Source organism: Indicator indicator, chromosome 6 (genome assembly GCF_027791375.1).
Source record: "Indicator indicator isolate 239-I01 chromosome 6, UM_Iind_1.1, whole genome shotgun sequence".
NCBI classification, from domain to species: Eukaryota; Metazoa; Chordata; class Aves; order Piciformes; family Indicatoridae; genus Indicator; species Indicator indicator.
In genome coordinates, this window is record NC_072015.1 from 9,162,868 (window position 1) to 9,181,010 (window position 18,143).

General features: G+C 41.0%; 1 protein-coding gene across 1 annotated transcript in view; it reads right to left on the bottom strand.

The window, feature by feature from the left end:
* CAP2 (cyclase associated actin cytoskeleton regulatory protein 2) overlaps positions 1 to 18,143 on the bottom strand; it is a 74,321-nt gene that overhangs the window by 4,052 nt on the left and 52,126 nt on the right. Inside the window, exons 8-11 of the mRNA XM_054381558.1 lie at positions 4,336 to 4,522; positions 3,315 to 3,490; positions 1,480 to 1,603; positions 1,173 to 1,255 (exon numbers count right to left, since the gene is read on the bottom strand). Of these exons, the coding sequence (XP_054237533.1) occupies positions 1,173 to 1,255; positions 1,480 to 1,603; positions 3,315 to 3,490; positions 4,336 to 4,522 (570 nt within the window). The remainder of the gene's footprint in view (positions 1 to 1,172; positions 1,256 to 1,479; positions 1,604 to 3,314; positions 3,491 to 4,335; positions 4,523 to 18,143) is intronic.

Below are 18,143 nucleotides of genomic sequence, written 5' to 3' on the forward strand. Positions count from 1 at the left end.
GTGACAGTTCAGAAGATGTTGCACAACTGGCAGCAGTGTCAGTCACTTGCCTGAGGTTCAGAATATAAAACACCATCTTGCTCTCATTCCCTGTGGTGGCTGTGACCAGTATTTCATATTCATAGAATGGGTTGGGTTGGAAGGGACCTTGGAGATGATCTAGTTCCTACCCCCCTGGCATTGGCAGGGACACCCTTTGCTAGACCAGATTGCTCACGGCCTCATCCAACTTGGCTTTGAACACCTTCAGGGAGGGGACTTCTGAAACTTGGAGCAGAACTATCTATATTTAATGTCATACAGCAGGTACAACCTTAAAAACTAAGTAGCTCACTTTGCAGAGTGGCAGTTCAATAGAGTTTTATTAACATTTAAATTCTTTCTCACTTTAAATAGTGCATCCTAATGTCCCTTCCCCAGACTAGGTCATGTCTGTTGGACACAACCCACAACAGAGCACATAGAGTTGGACCTCTTTGGAATGGGAAGAATGAAGTACTGCAAATGTCAGGTGGACTGCTTTGAACAGGGCAAATTTCCCAGATAGAGAGGGCAATGTATGGATTTAAGATATGTATATTTTCTTTTCATGGGAACAAGAAGGAAGATGATCTCTGATGAAGCTTTGTTTACTGGTTATCAAAGACAAAACCAGTAGAGGCTCATAGCCCATTTCTGGACAAGTGACTACTTATTCATGTAAGGTTTGCAAAATGCTGGCATCTACTTTCCCTTTGTGTCATTTTGTTGTCCTTTGACAGTCTGTTAGAATATTTCCATTGAGAGAAAAGGGAAAAAGGAATGCCATCTTCTGGGCTTATAAATCAATTAGCTAAGTGCCAGAATTTGTCCCATAAGAACCACTGATCTTCCAAGTGCTGGGATGTGCTTAGCATGACAGCAAGAAAATCAGGGCTACAAGTAAGAGTTCTTAGAGGGTACACGTCTCTCAGCTTCACTGGAACCAGAAGGGACTGGACTAAGCAAGGTTTGTTTATTGATGGCCAACAGTTTTCATAGGCATCTTCTAAATACATCAGTAGAATTCAGTGCATTACTCTCTTATTTCTATTGCATTCCTGTGAGTTTTGAAATCTCTTGTAGCTACATGCTGGGCTTTTATGTTCCATGATTTTCCTCTTTCAGTCTTTGTTTTCCAAATAGACTTTTACCTGAATCTGAATATCCCTGGAATTGATCACTTCCACAATTCCCACGACGTTGTCAAACACAAGGCCAAACTTTTTACAGTTGTCTAAAACAGAAGCAATGATAAATAAGAAAGGCAAGACAAAAGCAGATATATGCAGACCTGCTACATTGACTACAAAAATTCCTGGTCTTGCACTGCACAGCTGAGTGACTTCATTCACATCATCAGTCCGTTACAGGGAATGCAATGATTCAGATGCATTATTAGTCAAATAAGTAATGGTTTTTAGGATTGGCATTTAAAGTCCAGCTGAGCTATCTACTCACCAATAGTAATGGAATTGACTTTTCCTTTTATCTGAAGCATAGATTTGTTACACTTAAAAATGTAGGCCACTTGCTTGAGTTCAGTGTTGTTAATAACCAGGTCATTCTTATCCTCTTGATATTCCTATTTCAAAAGAAAGTTTATTTAATTTGTTGTCTTTAACCAGCTAACAGTAAGAGAGAGTTTAGTACAACTTATCCTCAAGTCACTGCATCTTTAGCTACAACAGAGCAATATCCTTCCTGGGACTTAAGAATCTCATCTGCCTGGTGATCAGATATTTTATCTTGTTCACTCTTCGATGACACTTGTATATTTTAGAGCTGCAGAACCAAAGAACTTAGCACAGATCTTGACAAAACCGTGACAATTTTGTAGCAGAGATATTATGCTTTCAAATTAAAAATGCCCTCACAAAACCGTTGCTTGGCTCCCATCCAGTTTAGACCAGCACCCCGAAGAACCCTTTTGCTCCCCCAAATTGTTTAGGTTGGAAAAGACCTTTAAGATTGAGTTCAATCGTTGTGTAACTGTTCCAAGTCTGGTCCCTTAGCACCACATCTATGTGTCCTTTAAACTCCTCCAGGGATGGGGATTCCACCACCTCTCTGGGGAGCCTATTCCAATGTTTGAGAACCCTTTCAGTGAAGAAGTTTCTTCTAATATCCAACCGAAAGCTCCTCTGGTGCAACCTGAGGCCATTCCCTCTCATCCTGTCACTTGTTACTAGGGAGATGAGACTGATACCCACCTCATTCCAACCTCCTTTCACATAGTTGTAGAGCAAGGTCTCCCAGAGTGTCCTTTTCTCCAGGCTAAAAAACTCCAGTTCCCTCAGCTACTCCTCATAAGACTTGTTCTCCAGACCCTTCACCAACTTCATTGCCCTTCTCTGGATCCTCTCCAGCACCTCAGTATCTTTCTTGTAGTGATAGCCCCAAAACTGAGCACAGTATTCAAGGTGTGGCCTCACTGGTGCTGAGTACAGGCACACAATCACTTCCCTAGTCCTGCTGGTCACACTATTCCTGATACAGGCTGGGATGCTGTTGGTGGTGTTGGCCACAAATGCTCAATAATGGTCTATGAAATGTGTTAAGAACAGGTGCAGGCATTACCATGTACAATAAGGAGTAATAGGTGAAGAAATTTCCTTTCATTATGAGGTGTGAAATAACATTTACACTCTGTGGATGTCCAGGAAAGGCCAGAGCTCCGCAAGAAAAGTTCCAGGTACTATAACCTTAAGGTGATATAACACAGGCAAAATGTGACTGCACCTTATACAAACTTAACTCCACACTAATGACCCTTCTGCATGACTAAAGTGCACATTGTTTCCTCCCTCTTTTAACCAACAGCCACATGAATTTTTACTCATGTAGTCTTTGGTGTATGCCTACAGAAATTAACTCCCAAACTTTATGCAAATATTATCTTTTCTATCTGTAGACCGAGTAAAAGGAAAACACTTGTCTACTTTTAAGCATGGAAAAAATGCTTGCATGTAATGGAGGATGAAAATTAAATGTGTCATTCTGCTGGTTAACAAAGCTGGAGAGAGCATTCTGTGATAACACTGTTAGCTCTCACTTGCACAATGGCCTACAAGAAGGGATTTTAACTAGAGTTCTCCACTGGCCTTATTTCTGGGGGACTGATTATTTGAGGAAGTTATATGTTGGTTCTGACAGTCACTGGTTCACATGAGTTAGTGCATGATTCTCAGAGCTAAATGCATTAATTTCAGATGCTACAGAACAGTAACAGCTAAACTGTGTCAAGGCAGAGCAACACAAGTCTCAGCCCATTCAGAGGTGTGACTGGAACTCACCACTCTCCACTTCTTTCCCTCTAGCTCCAAGACAGGGGCATGGCTCTGCTGTGGGGAATTCTTAGGAGAGGTGGGACTCGGAGTTTGGCTTTTTGTGGGAGAACGAACAGACGGACCTTGGGCACGTAGGCTGGGATTCTTGTGAGTCTTCTGGTCATCGGAGACATGTCGAAGCCCTAGAAATAGAAAGAGTTTTTAAGAGAGTCTGATTTCCAGTCCTAACGGTGTTCATATTTAAGCTGAAAAGGATCATTTGTAATTGTGTTAAATTATTATATGAATTTATTTTTTCATTTCCTCATGCTCTGCCTGGCCAATGGCTTAAAGTGTAACTGCCGACATTTTTAGCAGTTCGTGTAAAACCTCTTTTACTGTGGATGAACTGTCTTAGTACCTTCAGCAGGAAATGCCTCAATGTCTTCTAGTCCCTTTCTATGTGCAGTGAGTGCTAAGAGCTTGTTATATCACATTTTTCCATCCACAAAAATGAGATTATTTTTCTAATTTATGATATTTGACTTATCACTGCAGCATTAAAGGCAGATCTATCAATTGTATATATTTCAACTCACAAACATCCACTTTAATTGCAAATGCCAAGTATTAATATAAAAAACTTCATTACTGTGCTCCACACTGAGCTGTTAGCCATACCTTTCCACCTGACAATTTTGACACAGGTTGACACACTGAATGCGTGTTAGGGGGATAAATGTTTATTTCAATTGCGACTTAAAGCTTCACCAGCTTCTGAGGACTGAAGATGTCATGTTTGGATGCTTTAAATATAAAAGTATGTCTCTAAATAAATGGTGTGAATTTCAAGTATGTTGAACATATTTTGGTGTTGTTGCTTCTAATGGAGGTTTTGGTATGCAGTCTAATCCATCAGTGCAGGCCTCAGAAGGATGTGACTTGCTTAAATGTAACTTAAAACTGCAGTGGAGTTGGGGTTAATACATAGAGCAGCTCTTGATGTAGTTTGACTCATGGACCAACATTTGCTTTCTCTTCTCCTGACCTTTGGTAATTGCCTCTCCCTGATTAAGCTGTGCAAACAGGGCTGAGCGAGACGCAGTTCCTTCATCCTTTACAGTTTCTGTATCAAAGATGGGAGGAGGTCCAGGTGGTGGTGGTGGTGGCGGCGGAGACAGGCACGATCCACTCGTTAGAACAGATCGCATAGACATGGGCGAAGCAACAGGACCCTGTTTGGGAGAGGTGGAAATCAGTTTACATACAGTGTTTGAAGGAACATTGTATTATGATAACTCTTATTTATTAACATCTTTGAATGGTGTGAGTTTGAGTCTAGGCAGTTGCAGGCTCAGAAGAATGTTTGGCACCGCAATCAAATGTAGTACTAAGACTCCCTGCATCAAAGCAGGCAAGGCTGGAAACACTGTCAGTCCACAGCATCTTCAACTACACCAAGTTGCTCAGAGCCCCAGCCAACCTGCCCTTAAATGTTTCCAGAGATGGGGCTTCTACCACCTCTCCGGGCAATGTGTGCCAGTGTTTCACCACCCTCAGTGTAAAAAAAACCTCTTTCATTTATTAGTCTAAATCCTCCTTCTTTTAGTTTAAAACCATCATCTCTTGTTCTGTCACAACAGGACCTGATAAAAAGTCTGTGCCCATCTTTCTTCTAGGCCCCCTTTAAGTACTGAAAGGCTGCAGTAAGATCTCTCCACACCCTTCTCTTCCCCAGGCTGAAGAAGCACAATTCTCTCAGCCTGTTCTTGTAAGATACGTGTTCCAGTCTTCAGATCATTTTTGTGGCCTCCTCTGGACCTGCTCCAACAGGTTAATGTCCTTGTGCTGACCACTCCAGAGCAGGACACAGTAATCAAGGTAAGGTCTCACCAGAGCAGACAGAATTCTCAGACAGAAACTGAGAATCACTTTTTCTGTCTTGCCACTGAGTGTCACTCTGATCCCACCTCTCTACAGCAGAGCAGAGATGGTTTTGAAAGAACAGTTATGGAAAAATTGGGTTGGTTCTGATGAATTTAGCCAGCTCTACAGACATTGTGCATCGCACCAGAACGTATTTATTAATGGGAAAGTGACAGGGATTTAGAGTCACAGCTCCTCTAACTGTCTATATTTGTTAAGAGATATAGGTTATTAAAAGTGCATCCCTGTAAAACAATACTGGAAACAGATATTGCTTAACTGGACTCAGAGGATATCTTTAACCATTTACAATGTCATTCCTTTCTGCTTGCCCCTAAACTGAAACAGCCAAGTGTCCATCTGGTTCATGCATCTCACATGAATGAAAACTGTAGCTATTTCTTAAGAAGTAAACTTCTTCTGGGCTGTAATCCCAAACTGATCACAGTATCACAGTATCACAGTACATTAGAGGTTGGAAGGGACCTCAAGAGATCATCGGGTCCACCCCCCCACCAAAGCAGGATCACTTAGGGTAGTCCGCACAGGAATGCACCCAGGTGGGTTTTAAAAATCTCAGGAGAAGCAGACTCCACAACCTCTCTGGGCAGCCTGTTCCAGTGCTCCATCACCCTCACTGTAAACAAGTTTCTCCTCATGCTGAGGTGAAACATTGTATGTTCAAGCTTGTACCTGTTGTTTCTTGTCTCGGACTAGCACCCAAAAGAGACTGGCCCCCTTCACTTGACATCCACCTCTCAGATATTTATATACGTTGATGAGATCCTCTCTGTCTTCTCTTCTCAATACTAAACCCAGGTCTTTCAGTCTCTCTTCATTGGGCAGCTGCTCAAGTCCCCTAATCATCCTCATGGCTCTCCATTGGATTCTCTCCAGCAGGTCTCTGTCTCTCTTGAACTGGGGAGCCCAAAACTGGACACAGTATTCCAGGTGGGGTCTCACCAAGGCAGAGTCAAGGGGGAGAAGAACCTGACTAGACCTGCTAGACACACATTTCTTGATGCACCCCAGGATCCCATTGGCTCTCTTGACCACAAGGGCACGTTGTTGTCCCATGGGGAACTTGCTGTCCACTAGGACTCCAAGGTCTTTCTCTGTGGAGTTGCTTTCCAGCAGGGCAGCCCCTAACCTGTACTGGTGCCTGTAATATGTTAGTGACCAACGGGCAGCAAGATTCTTTGTCACATCTGTGACATTAAAACTGCATTGAGCAAAAAAATGTTGAATCCCTGATACTTGGATGAGTAATAAAACTGAGGTAGTGCTACAGTTTGTTTCTGAAATGATCCAAGATCTCTTAAGGGAATGAGCTCTCTTCTATGCTGTTAAATCTTTTTGATCAGATGTAAACAAATGAGAAGGGACCACTTTTGGAATTGGTTACTATTTCTTGTCATGATATACTGGAAGTGATGTGCTCTCCTTTTAGAGATATTTCATCATGTGGATACATTTCACTCAGAGCATTTCTGCTTACATACTTAGTAGTTCTAGGTTGTTGTTTTAGGCTGGGGACAACTTTACTGGGCCCTCAATTTACCATGCTTGTCTTCCTGCTTCTGCTGATGCCAGTGATGTTACCAGCAAAGTCAGCATAACTGTCAATTATTGTAATAATAAAAAAAAAGAAGAATGTAAATGGATTTAGTGGCAACAATTTAGTTGCTGCCTGAGGTACAACAGACATCTTCCCTATCTGTTGCCTGCAACCATGGCAACTGTGTCCTGGTTATCTAGAATTATGAACATTGCATTTGCAGGGCTTTTAAAAATACTCAGCCAGAAATGGCACTGAACATGCAGATCTGAATTATATGGATACTTTATGAGAGGAGATTAGTAGTAGCAGTGCTAGTGGTTAATAACTTGTAGTCTGAGATAAAAATTTGATTTCCCAAACATTCCTTATTACTGCCACCTGCATAAATATAGTCCTGTGGTTTTCCAGAAACTTGTGTGTGTGATACTCACTCAAATATTCATTAGGCATTAACACCAAATAAGTTCTGTCAAGGCTGCAAAGACGCATTGGAGAAATAAAGATATCAAAGTTTGCATCTGGATATGCTGCATACAACACAGAGTGGTGGGTCACTCTGCCAATCTCTTTGTTTAAAGTGCCAGAGTGAAGGCCATCACAGATCACACAGGAGCCTGCCAGGTGAAATGATGCTGCTGAGTAGTGCATTGAATGCAGATCTCCAAAAGGCAACCTTTCTTCATTTAGACAGTTGTTCTGTCCCTCAATGACTGTCCCTCTCTGGGAAGGAGAATCATAGAATCAGTCAGGGTTGGAAGGGACCACAAGGATCATCCAGTTCCAACCCCCCTGCCATGGGCAGGGACACCTCACACTAGATCAGGCTGGCCAGAGCCTCATCCAGCCTGGCCTTAAACACCTCCAGGGATGGGGCCCCAACCACCTCCCTGGACAACCCATTCCAGGCTCTCACCACTCTCATGGTGAAGAGCTTCTTCCTCACGTCCAGCCTGAATCTCCCCACTTCCAGCTTTATTCCATTCCCCCTAGTCCTATCACTACCTGATATTCTAAAAAGTCCCTCCCCATTGGGGAAAGAATTGGGAAAAGGAAAGGAAACCCATGAGTTGAAATGGAAACAGACTTAACAAAATAAAAAAAAAATACACCCCCCCTAATATTAATATTAATAGAAAGTACACAGTTATACTCAGCCTATGTAGTGATCACAAGCTGTACACTCCCAGCAGTGAATGCTGGGTGTTCAGTGCTGTGAGCACCACAGCTCCAGTCAAATCACAGTGGTCACAGCTCATGAGAGAGTTGGCTTCTGGAGCAGAATGATGGAAGAGACCCTCTAGGGATGGTGGCCATCAGGAGACCATTCCCAGTAAACTTTCTAATTTACAGTAAGCATGACATTTCTGTTATGGAATACTTTTGTGGCCAGCTTGGGTCAGCTGCTGTGGCTTCCGCTTCTTCTGGCTTTATCACCTGCCTCACTCAAAACTGTTAAAGACCTTGCTCACTATGAAGATCTGCATACAGTGGCTGGCTACCAGTAAAAACAGTGTCTTACCAACTTTGCTCTCCCCAAACTGGGTGCTGCAATCTTCTCAGAAACACAGATTTCCCAAATAGAAAACTGGTTCTATGATTCTATCTCAGCAAAAACAGGACACAACAAAAGAATGGGACTGTCTATGTGACCAAGATGGAAGCAAAACTCAGAGGGACTTGTCTGTGGACATGGATGATCTCTCACCCAGACCCCTGAAAGAACTATCTTGTGAAAGTACAGACAAAAAGAAAGGCTTTTAAATATCTCACTCACGTTTGGATGTGATTTTGTATGACTGCAGAATGTCTTACTTTTCAAGAGCTAGCAGAGGTAGAAAAAAATCTGGGAAACTAGGAATGTCCTTGCCCTCTACAGCAGTACTGATAAAAAGACAAGTTTGGTCAAAAATATCAATCTTTGACCCAAAGAGTGAAGACATTCTAGTCCTTTGAGTGGGTTTCAAGAGCAGAAAAAAATATTTAATCCCTTGCATTCATGCTGCCCATCTGCCTGCTCTTCTCTTTACAAGCCTGGTCCCTCCACCAAAGTCTGTGGCTACCTCTACTGAGCTCAAAAGTTTTTGAGTTACATCTAATTAAGAACACAGGTGCTGTCACAAGGTCTCAGAAGACACCTGGAATTCAGTCACCCAACCCATTTTTCCTCTTAATTTTGTGCAGTCACAGAAATAAGAGGTGGACTGAACCTTTGTTGTTAACATGCATGACAAATTCTTGCCTAGTTTGTGACCCAAGCTACAGCTACACAAGCTAACAGAAGTTGCATCATGATATTTTCAGTTATGTCTGAATATATAGGACAAGAAGAAATGGCCTCAAGTTACACCCTGTGAGGTTTAGGTTGCATATTAGGAAAAATTTTTGTACTGAAAGAGTGGTCAAGCATTGGAACGGGCTGCCCAGGGAGGTGGTGGAGTTGCCATCCCTGGAGCTGTTCAAAAACCGTGTAGACATGGCACCGTGGGACATGGTTTAGTGAGCATGGTGGTTTTGGGCTGACAATTTGACTTGATGATCTTAGAGGTCTTTTCCAACCTTGATGATGCTTTGATTCTATTCTATGATTCTATCTATAGCCATTCTGAAAACTGCAAATGAATTCAATCACAGATTAGGCCAGACGAAATTGAAGGACAAATCTAAGGAAAAAAAAACCCGTTGCTAAAGTACAGGGAAGGACTAACTGCTCCCCTGTATATCTATCATCTTACACCATGGACACATCCAGTAGGATAACCTCCCATTGAAGTAGAACAGCATGGAAAAGACAGAGCAGTCTCCCAGAGGAGGCATACAGAGACTTGCTGTAAAGAGGGTTTCAGCCTCATTCTGGGTTTTATCTTTTCTTTGCCATTTTGCTTTATTTGACTGAAATCAAACTCTCAAGTGAGGTGAAATTCTTTGTGGGAAGAGTGGCTCAGGGAAATTCTAACATGGGAAGAGAAAACACAAAAGTGAACTGTAAACGAAGAAAACACGTTGCACTTTGTGTGTTCCCTGCAGTCCAACATGCTTACACAAGCAGCCTAGTGAAGTGGTTCCAGGAGCTTTCTTTATTGCTTAGTTTTGACATCTATTAATATATAATTGTATTAGTAACTCCTAAGTTACCAACCTAAATCACTGGCAATTGGTTTGCTTTCCTTAGTCACTCTTCTAAGACCATTTAGATCCTCAGGCTCTAGAATATTTCTGAAGGAAATCCTTAAACTGTTCTGGTATCTGGCAGTACTTGTGGGATAGTCCTATCTAATTTCAGCCAAAGTGCCCTTCACAAAGTCCATTCATTTCTCTTCTGTATAGGGTGGTGTTTGTGAGAGCTGCTGGGAATAAAATAGCATGTTATATGCCCACAAAAGTTCATCTATCCTAAAGCAGCAGGTGTTTACCAGCTTTGCTATTTGCAAACAACTCTTCAGAATAACTTGAAGCAGATGTTAACAACAACAACGTATCTTTACACAAAGACTACTGAGAGCTATTTGGACTAGCAGGGGCGGTTATTTGCAAGCTGTCTTTCTTCCTCTTTTATTTCAGCTGTTTGCCTCGGTAACAGCTGCTGTTCTCAGTGTCGTGGTGTCTATAGATATCACATCAATTTATGCTGATAGCTGAGTGCTCCCATTAACGTCTTGGTGTGGTCACTTTTCCACCATTTGCAAATACATCCCTTGTAAGAATTATCTGAGGGACAGGTAGCTTTGGCTGTGCTTTGTGAAAATGAACATGCAAAGAAGCCATCAACTTTTACCCTGCTCTAGCTTTGTATCACAGTGAACTTGAGGTGCTTTAAGTCTTGCTCCTGGAGCTTTCTGAAATGGGGGGAAACACAATTTTCTGAGTAAGGTCCTATCAAGAACAGGAGATGCAGAACCTGCAGCCAGGTAGTAACAGCTCTGTAGGTGATGGAACACTTCGTAAACTTCCTCCCAGGGAAAAAATTGTCTTCAACCTCCAACTAAACCATGCTGTGAATGAGGTGACAGGAACCAGTCCAGGTTTGCCCCTTGCTAGATAGCCCAGAGCCATCTGCAGAGACACCAAAGGCCTCCCATTGGCTGTGACTCAGTAGCTTCCTCTACTGACAGTGCCTGAAGCTGCTCATAGAGCCAGGTCCGATAAATGCATATTATTACTGTGCAAGGGTTTGCAGGATTGCAGTGCAGCCTCAACGTATGTTGTGGTTCTACCTTTATCTTGTATGATTGACAGAAGGGTGAGGTACTCTTTCTTTTTGCTGGCTCACTGGAAGAAAGAAATGACTATCCATGCTGAGGCAGCTGGCTGGTTAAAATTAATCTATGTTGAATCTCATTTAATTCCCTTGAAATTATAGTAGAGACAAATGTACCTTTTGCCTCTGAGAAGCTGGGTCTTGTTATAGCACATTTATCCTAGAGGCTCCCCCTGAAGCAAAGGGCAACTGCCAGTCTTGTTAGAGAAATAAAATGCTGTTGGTACCTAAGACAAGTGCTCTGGGTCAGTAACTTCTGGTGGTCATATGCAGCTTGACATGTCTTTAGGTGTAAACCCAATCCCAATCACTTAGAGACAGTAAGAATTTCTTTTTATGTCTTATCACAGATGTTACTATTTCCTGAGCCATTCTTTATGAACAATCCCCTGAGTTAGACTTCTGTGTCACTATTACTATATTTGTAGCAGCAAGGAGCCCTAGTCAGAGGCTTGTATCTCAGGGGATATGAGGGGCTTATGTGCCAGGCCCTGTAAAAACACTCACCCTATTCTGTGTTTATCCAGCTTTAGGCTGACACAGGGCAGCATGGAAACAGCAGGGAACAAAGTTCTTGTGGTGGTAACCTGCTGTGGAGCATGTGAATGAACATACATTTCTTGTAGCTGCAGTGGTAATTTTTACTCAGAACAGATTACAGACATCTATATAATGCTTGTAGATAAGTTACATATGCATGTGTATAATGTATAGTACCTATTTCATTTGTCACTCCAATTAAGGGACCAGAGGAGGGCCACAAAAACAATCAGGGGGCTGGAACACCTCTTGTATGAAGACAGCTGACAGAGCTGGGGTTTTCACCTTGGAGAAGAGAAGGCTCCAGGGAGACCTAATAGTGGCCTTCCAGTACCTAAAGACAGCCTACAAGAAGGCTGGAGAGAGACTGTTTACAAAGGCCTGTAAGACAAGGGGCAACGATTTGAAATTAGAGAAGAGTAGATGTGGGTTGCATGCTAGGAACAAGTTCTGTACCATGAGTGTGGTGGAACACTGGAACAGGTTGCCCAGGGAGGTAGTTGAGGCCCTGTGCCTGCAGCTATTCAAGGTCAGGCTTGACAAGGGTCTGAGCAACCTGATCTAGTGGAGGATGTCCCTGTTCACTGCAGGGGAGTTAGACTATATAAACTTTGGAGGTCTGTTCCAACCCAAACCACTCTATGATTCTAAGTATGTTTGTGGCTGAGGTAACAGGCGGCTTAGACAGAGGCATAAAATCCCTTCCTTAATTTAATGAAAAGAACTTTCTTTTCATGACAGCAGAGAAACAGGAATCCTAATGGGGACAACATTATTATAAAAAAAAAAGGTATCTCAGGAAAAAAACCCAGTTTCCCTGTTTTCTCCCTTTCCTCCTTTATAATAATCCTAGTTTCACGCCTAAAATGATGACAGCATTCTGCATTGTTCTTTCCATATATGCACAGCCAAAGACAAGAATCATGGAGCTCAGAATATCATGTATCAACCTCTATGACTCAGGGGCACAGAACTCTCCTTAAGGTGTTTTTTTGTGTGTGTGTGTGTAAAAGTAGCTTAGCACAACAGTTCTATTACCTACCCCATTTGAGCCACCTGTCTGAAAGGGGTTCTGCTGCCCTGAGATCTGCAATTTACTAGATGAAACAGCTGACTTACAGGGCCTGTGGTCTGTGTGAGTTTAAACACAAACCAGCAGAAACCAGGCCAGCCCCTTTTCTTGTTACTGGGTCTCAGCAGATTATTTATCTTTGAGTCTGCAGACTTTGAAGCCTCTTTTAATAGACTTCTGCCTGTTCAGGATTTAAAATGGTGCTTACATCTTCTACATTAGCCAACCTGAAATGTTTTATGCAGACAAGGTCTTAAATCATTTGAGAACTGTATGCTAATGTAATTATCAACAAGTAATGTGCTCCCAGAGGCACAATAAACCATCTTTTACTTATATAAATATTCAGTTAAAAAGAAGAGCAATCCCTTTAGCCATGCAATAAAGTTTTAATAGATGTACCTTTTCCTTTTCTCTCCACTTTACATACTTTCACTTTTTTTTTTTCCAATCCCTTTTCCACTGGGAGTAGGTTGCATTATGTTACAGGTCACGCTATATTTGACAGCTGTTGTCAAACCAGCCTCTCCAATCTGTCTGAATGGTGTTTGGTCACTGATGTTAAAAGAACAGGAAAGACAAATATTCTCAGCCATTGTTGGAATAAGGGAGTAAAACTACTTTCTTTCAGAGGGATGTGGATGTAATTGAAGCAGTCTCCACAAAAGAGGCAACTACTGTAGAGTTGCCAGGATGGCCAGTTTCTAAACTGACCATTGCTTGTTTCTAAACTAAACATTGCTTGTTCTCTGAGAAAGAAACAGTTGAGATTAAAGGATGTAGTTTTTCCAAGAAAGAAATATAAGGAAATAGGGACAGGGAAGGGAAGATAAAGAGGTCAAAGTGGGGCAGGAAAGGAGAGGAAAGGCCATGACTAAGACAAATTGAGCACTCTGAGAATGTCTACAACTTATCCAGGATGCATGCATTTAAATCAGTATGTCTGTGCTGCCCTTACTTCTATCTGAGTGAGGCCTCTGGGACTGCGGTTGTGGCTGGAATTTGGCACTATGGTTTTGACCTTTCAGCCTTAGTGAAGTGGCTCTTACGATGGCTTTTTGATTAGTGGGTCAAACTAAACACAGCATAAAAGAGATATTTGAAGGACAGTAGGAGGCTTTTGGCTGCAAAAGTTGGGTTTGTGCAGCTTGTTCACCTCAATATGCAGAGAGACAGTACACTAGAGGAAACTGTTTTGATAGTACAGAAGGGAGGTAGGGGCATTTTATAAGCAAATGTCTGGAGGTGATTATTTTAGACAAGGATGAAATGGCCAAAGTCTGTGCTGAGACTGGTATCATTGTACCTAATCAGGCTAATACAGAGATTACAATGGCTCTTCTTGGTGTTGGAGCCTGTGAAGTATTTCAGCTTTTTAAAGAGCATTTTTAGACTACTAGCTAATGAGTTATAAATGTTTTTTTTAATTATATTTTAGGAAAAATAAAAAGACTTGAACATAATGTATTGGTTCCAATGGGAATAGGATATAACTAAATCTCAACTGCTTGTAAAGATGCAGGTTTCCTCCTAAGAATTTGGGTTGATTTGTAAAGGTCAGGGGAATGTTCCTCACCTGAGTGAAATTCTGTATTAGCAGCTAAACACTGTAATGAAATTCACTGCTAGTTTGTAAATTTTTCCTGTCTGTAAATAATCCTGCTGGCAAATTTTGTCCTAAATGAGTATTGTATATACAGAGACCACAAACTGACAATTATCATTGATCAAGTTTTGTTTCTAAACTCTTATTTGATGCACAGGAAACTATACCAATCTGTCATTATTATGGTTGTTTCCTTGCTGCAAGGTTAACCTGCGGAAACATGTGCAGAGGTTTCACTTCCTCCAGCTTACTCATGAAGTCTTTGTAGCAAAAAACTTTGATTACGTATTCTCATTAGCTTCATTTCTTTGCACCCTGAAAATACAGCAGAGAGGGAAGAGCCATGCTTCAACGGAATCCCTTCTTTAGGCCAAAAAAAAAAAAAAAAGAGGGGAAAAGGGCTCTTTGTCAGTAAGAGCTGAAAAAAGACATCACTTATTGTTACAGCTGTAGATTTCATGTGAAAGTCAGAAAGTTGTAGCAACCAAGAATGACAGTGGCTGCACAGGTAAAATACTGCACTGGGCATTTCAAACATTTAATTGTGGTAACAGCTTTTGCATAAGACTCACTGACATCTGAGAGTGTCATATCTGGTAGCAAATCTCCGTTAAGATCTGGTGCAGATCTCCATTAGGTTGGTAATTGCTATTTGTTCCCGTTGTCAAGATGCTAAATTGAGATGTAGTGAGGCTAGTGAATTGCTACTCACCTCAGGGGGTGTGTGGCAGATGAAGGCTCACACTTTACAGTGAAAATAATGAACTACAAAAACTACACTTTTAAGGAGATACTGCAGAACTATCTGTCTTTCACCAATAAGCATGTTTTCTATGACACATGCACAATCAATTAACGAAAATTAATACTTCAGTTTATGGTGAAAATAGAAGAATGGAACATTTTACTTTCTGGGACAGTCCTGCTCACAAGCATACATGCTTGAAATATGCAGTATTCTTCTGAGATCACAGTACCAACAAATATCCCAATCACATCCATCATGTCTTGAAATACCAACAGTTTACTTAGGGTCCAGTTTTGCACCACCATTCCACATGGGTAGCAAAACAGGCTCAGAGACACGAAGATCTCAAGGTGTTTATCTCCACTGATTTCTTGGCTTTCTCCTGACACAGTCTCATACATTTCAATACAATGCCCTCAAAGAGGAAAATATTGTCACACATCTGGCAGAACCAGAGCCAAAGTGAATAAGGAGAGAGAATTGTATTAGATCAAAAAATTTGTAAGCATTTGTTTTTATCACAAATTTATTCTAAAGCTGACGGAGACAACTGCTACTGTCAGAACTGACTGCTTAGCCATTATTTCAACTTTTTGCACCTGTTTCAATGTCTGTTTTGTAACTTATTAAAACGTTTATTTTTCTTTCTCTGAAAGAATCTGCCTGCATGCTTACTGCCAGAGACAGGAACTCTACTGCATGCACTAGTGATCTGTTCCAAAGCTTGCTGCAGCTGCCCTGTGCAGCTTAATGGAAGGGTAAAGGGGGTTTGAACTGGCATAACTTTGGGACATTGCCATGGAACATGGCCAGAAATGTGCACACCACAGTATACAGCATCTATAGGCAAAGGAGCCAAGTACTCACTGAAAAATCCTGTACCCTTCTTTTTTGGAAACCCAGGCACAGTCTGGTCTAGTAGGTTGATGTTTTGGGGGTTCTGTTGCAGCTCAAGTTGTGAGAATACAGCTCTGAGAGAAGCAGTAGTTAATGTTCTCCCTGACTCCTCAGACTCTTTAGAAATGCTCGAGTATGTTACTTAAATCTTTTTATATAAAGCTTCAAGTATTGCTTTGTTGACTTCTGCAGATATGAAGGGTAAATTATCAGTAAAATGTACTTTGAAATCTGTACTTATACAGGCCAAAAGCTTCCTTTTTTTCTCTAAAATAAAATGGCTTTTCTGCATCAAGGTCTCTCTTTCATAAATATGCCACTTTCTTAATGCCTGGCCAAATGCCTGCTTTTTCCTTTTTTCTTTTATAAATGTAAGTGGAACCTGCTGTGTGCAATGATTAACAACTGTGTCTGGAATCTATCTGTAGCTTTTATATACGTCATGTTTCTATCTCTGCCCTGATTCTGCAGAACCTTTATGCTTAACTTCACACAGCATGCATCTGAGACTTTAATTCTCCCTTCAAAGTGTGTAACAAAACTGAAATTATCACTTGAGCAACTCATTGCTTTCTCGAATGTGTTTGTTACCAAGCTTCACAGAAATGTTTAAACAACATTTAAACAACAAGCTCTTTAGACTTACTGGATTCTAATTTCCTTACATTCACATCCATAGAAACATGTTTGTATTTTCATCTTTTTGACACCCATTCCATGAGTGATAATTTAAATGAGCCATACTTCTAAGACGACTTTCAGATCTGAGTGATATCCAAAGTGAGTGAAATCAGTACTGAGTAAGCAGTAATGGGATCATTACTCATGATGGAATGAGCACTGCTGGCAGGAAACTCTGCTTAATATGAATAAACAAGTTGCACCTAGAGTTGTGTTCAGTAATGGAAGAGAGGAAATAAAAAGATGTCATGGCTGAGATGATGGTTTTAAGACCAGTAAAATATAATCTGCAACAGCTACACTTCTGAATGAGATTACCTGTACTGAACAGCACTGAGAGTTCCTCCTGTCTAAAAAAAAAATCTTTATTTTACAACACTATTTCCATACTTGTAAATTCCCATTAGAGGTGAAAATGACTCTTTCTCTGTATTAACAAAATTTATCGCAAATTCTCAAGCTAATTCAGCTAACAGGGTACTACAATTTCTTTTTCTTAACTAATAGTCATTAAAAATTATTACCTCTTCTCAAATTCACTGATTAGAATAGAGCAGGATGTATCAAGGGTGAAATGTTATACTAAATTAAGGAAGAGAATCATGTTTAATATTTTAAATTTTTATGACAGAAACCTACAAATCAGCAGATAATTTCCATCTTCTAATTCATCATGTTTAAACATTTTTACATGGCTTCAGTAAGTAGAAGTACACATAGATCATGGTCTCTCCTGTGTTTGAACTTGCACTTGAATACTTGAGTACTGTATGGCCTTGTACAATGCCCAGTGAAGGGTGTGAAGGGAAAGTTGTACAGTCTGTTGCTGAGCTCAAGTAATGTACATTCTCTTACCTGGGTAACTCCTCTAAACAGGGGGACATAAAATAACTTTTCCAGGTACCATTGATTAACAAAATTATTTCAGTTGGAAGGAACCTTTAAAGATCACCTAGTCCAACCCTCTGTCATGGGCAGGGACATCTTCAACTAGATCAGGTTGTTCAGAGCCCCATATAACCTGACCTGGAATATTTCCAGGTATGGGGCATCTACCACTTCAACTGACAACTTGTGCCAATGCTTCACCACCCTCATCATGAAAAAATTATGGTAAAATCTTCATCTTTCTTATAAGCCCCCTTTATATGTTGAAATTGTGCAGTAAGGTCTCCCAGGAGCCTCCTCTTCTCCAGACTGAATCAACCTAACTTTCAGCCTTTCTTCATAGGAAGGGTGCTCCAGTCTTTATTCCATGTGAAAATACACTCCATCCCAAAGTTCTACTTCCCTACATTCCTGAGTTCTTACAATGGTTTGGTCTTGGGATTAAATGATCTGGTGGCCTGCACCAGTCCTCTGAATAGTCATTCAGTTTACCCAAAAAAAAAAAAAAATCCTCTACGTGCACGTGAAAGACTGCATGTGCAAGTATGAGAGTGCACTGGTAATTTTAGAAGGTGATAACAGCAAACAGCTGGCTGATGATATATTGCTGAATTCAGTAATTCTGCTAACCTGATAATAAACATGAGCACATTATTAGAATAACATAGAACACTGCATCAAT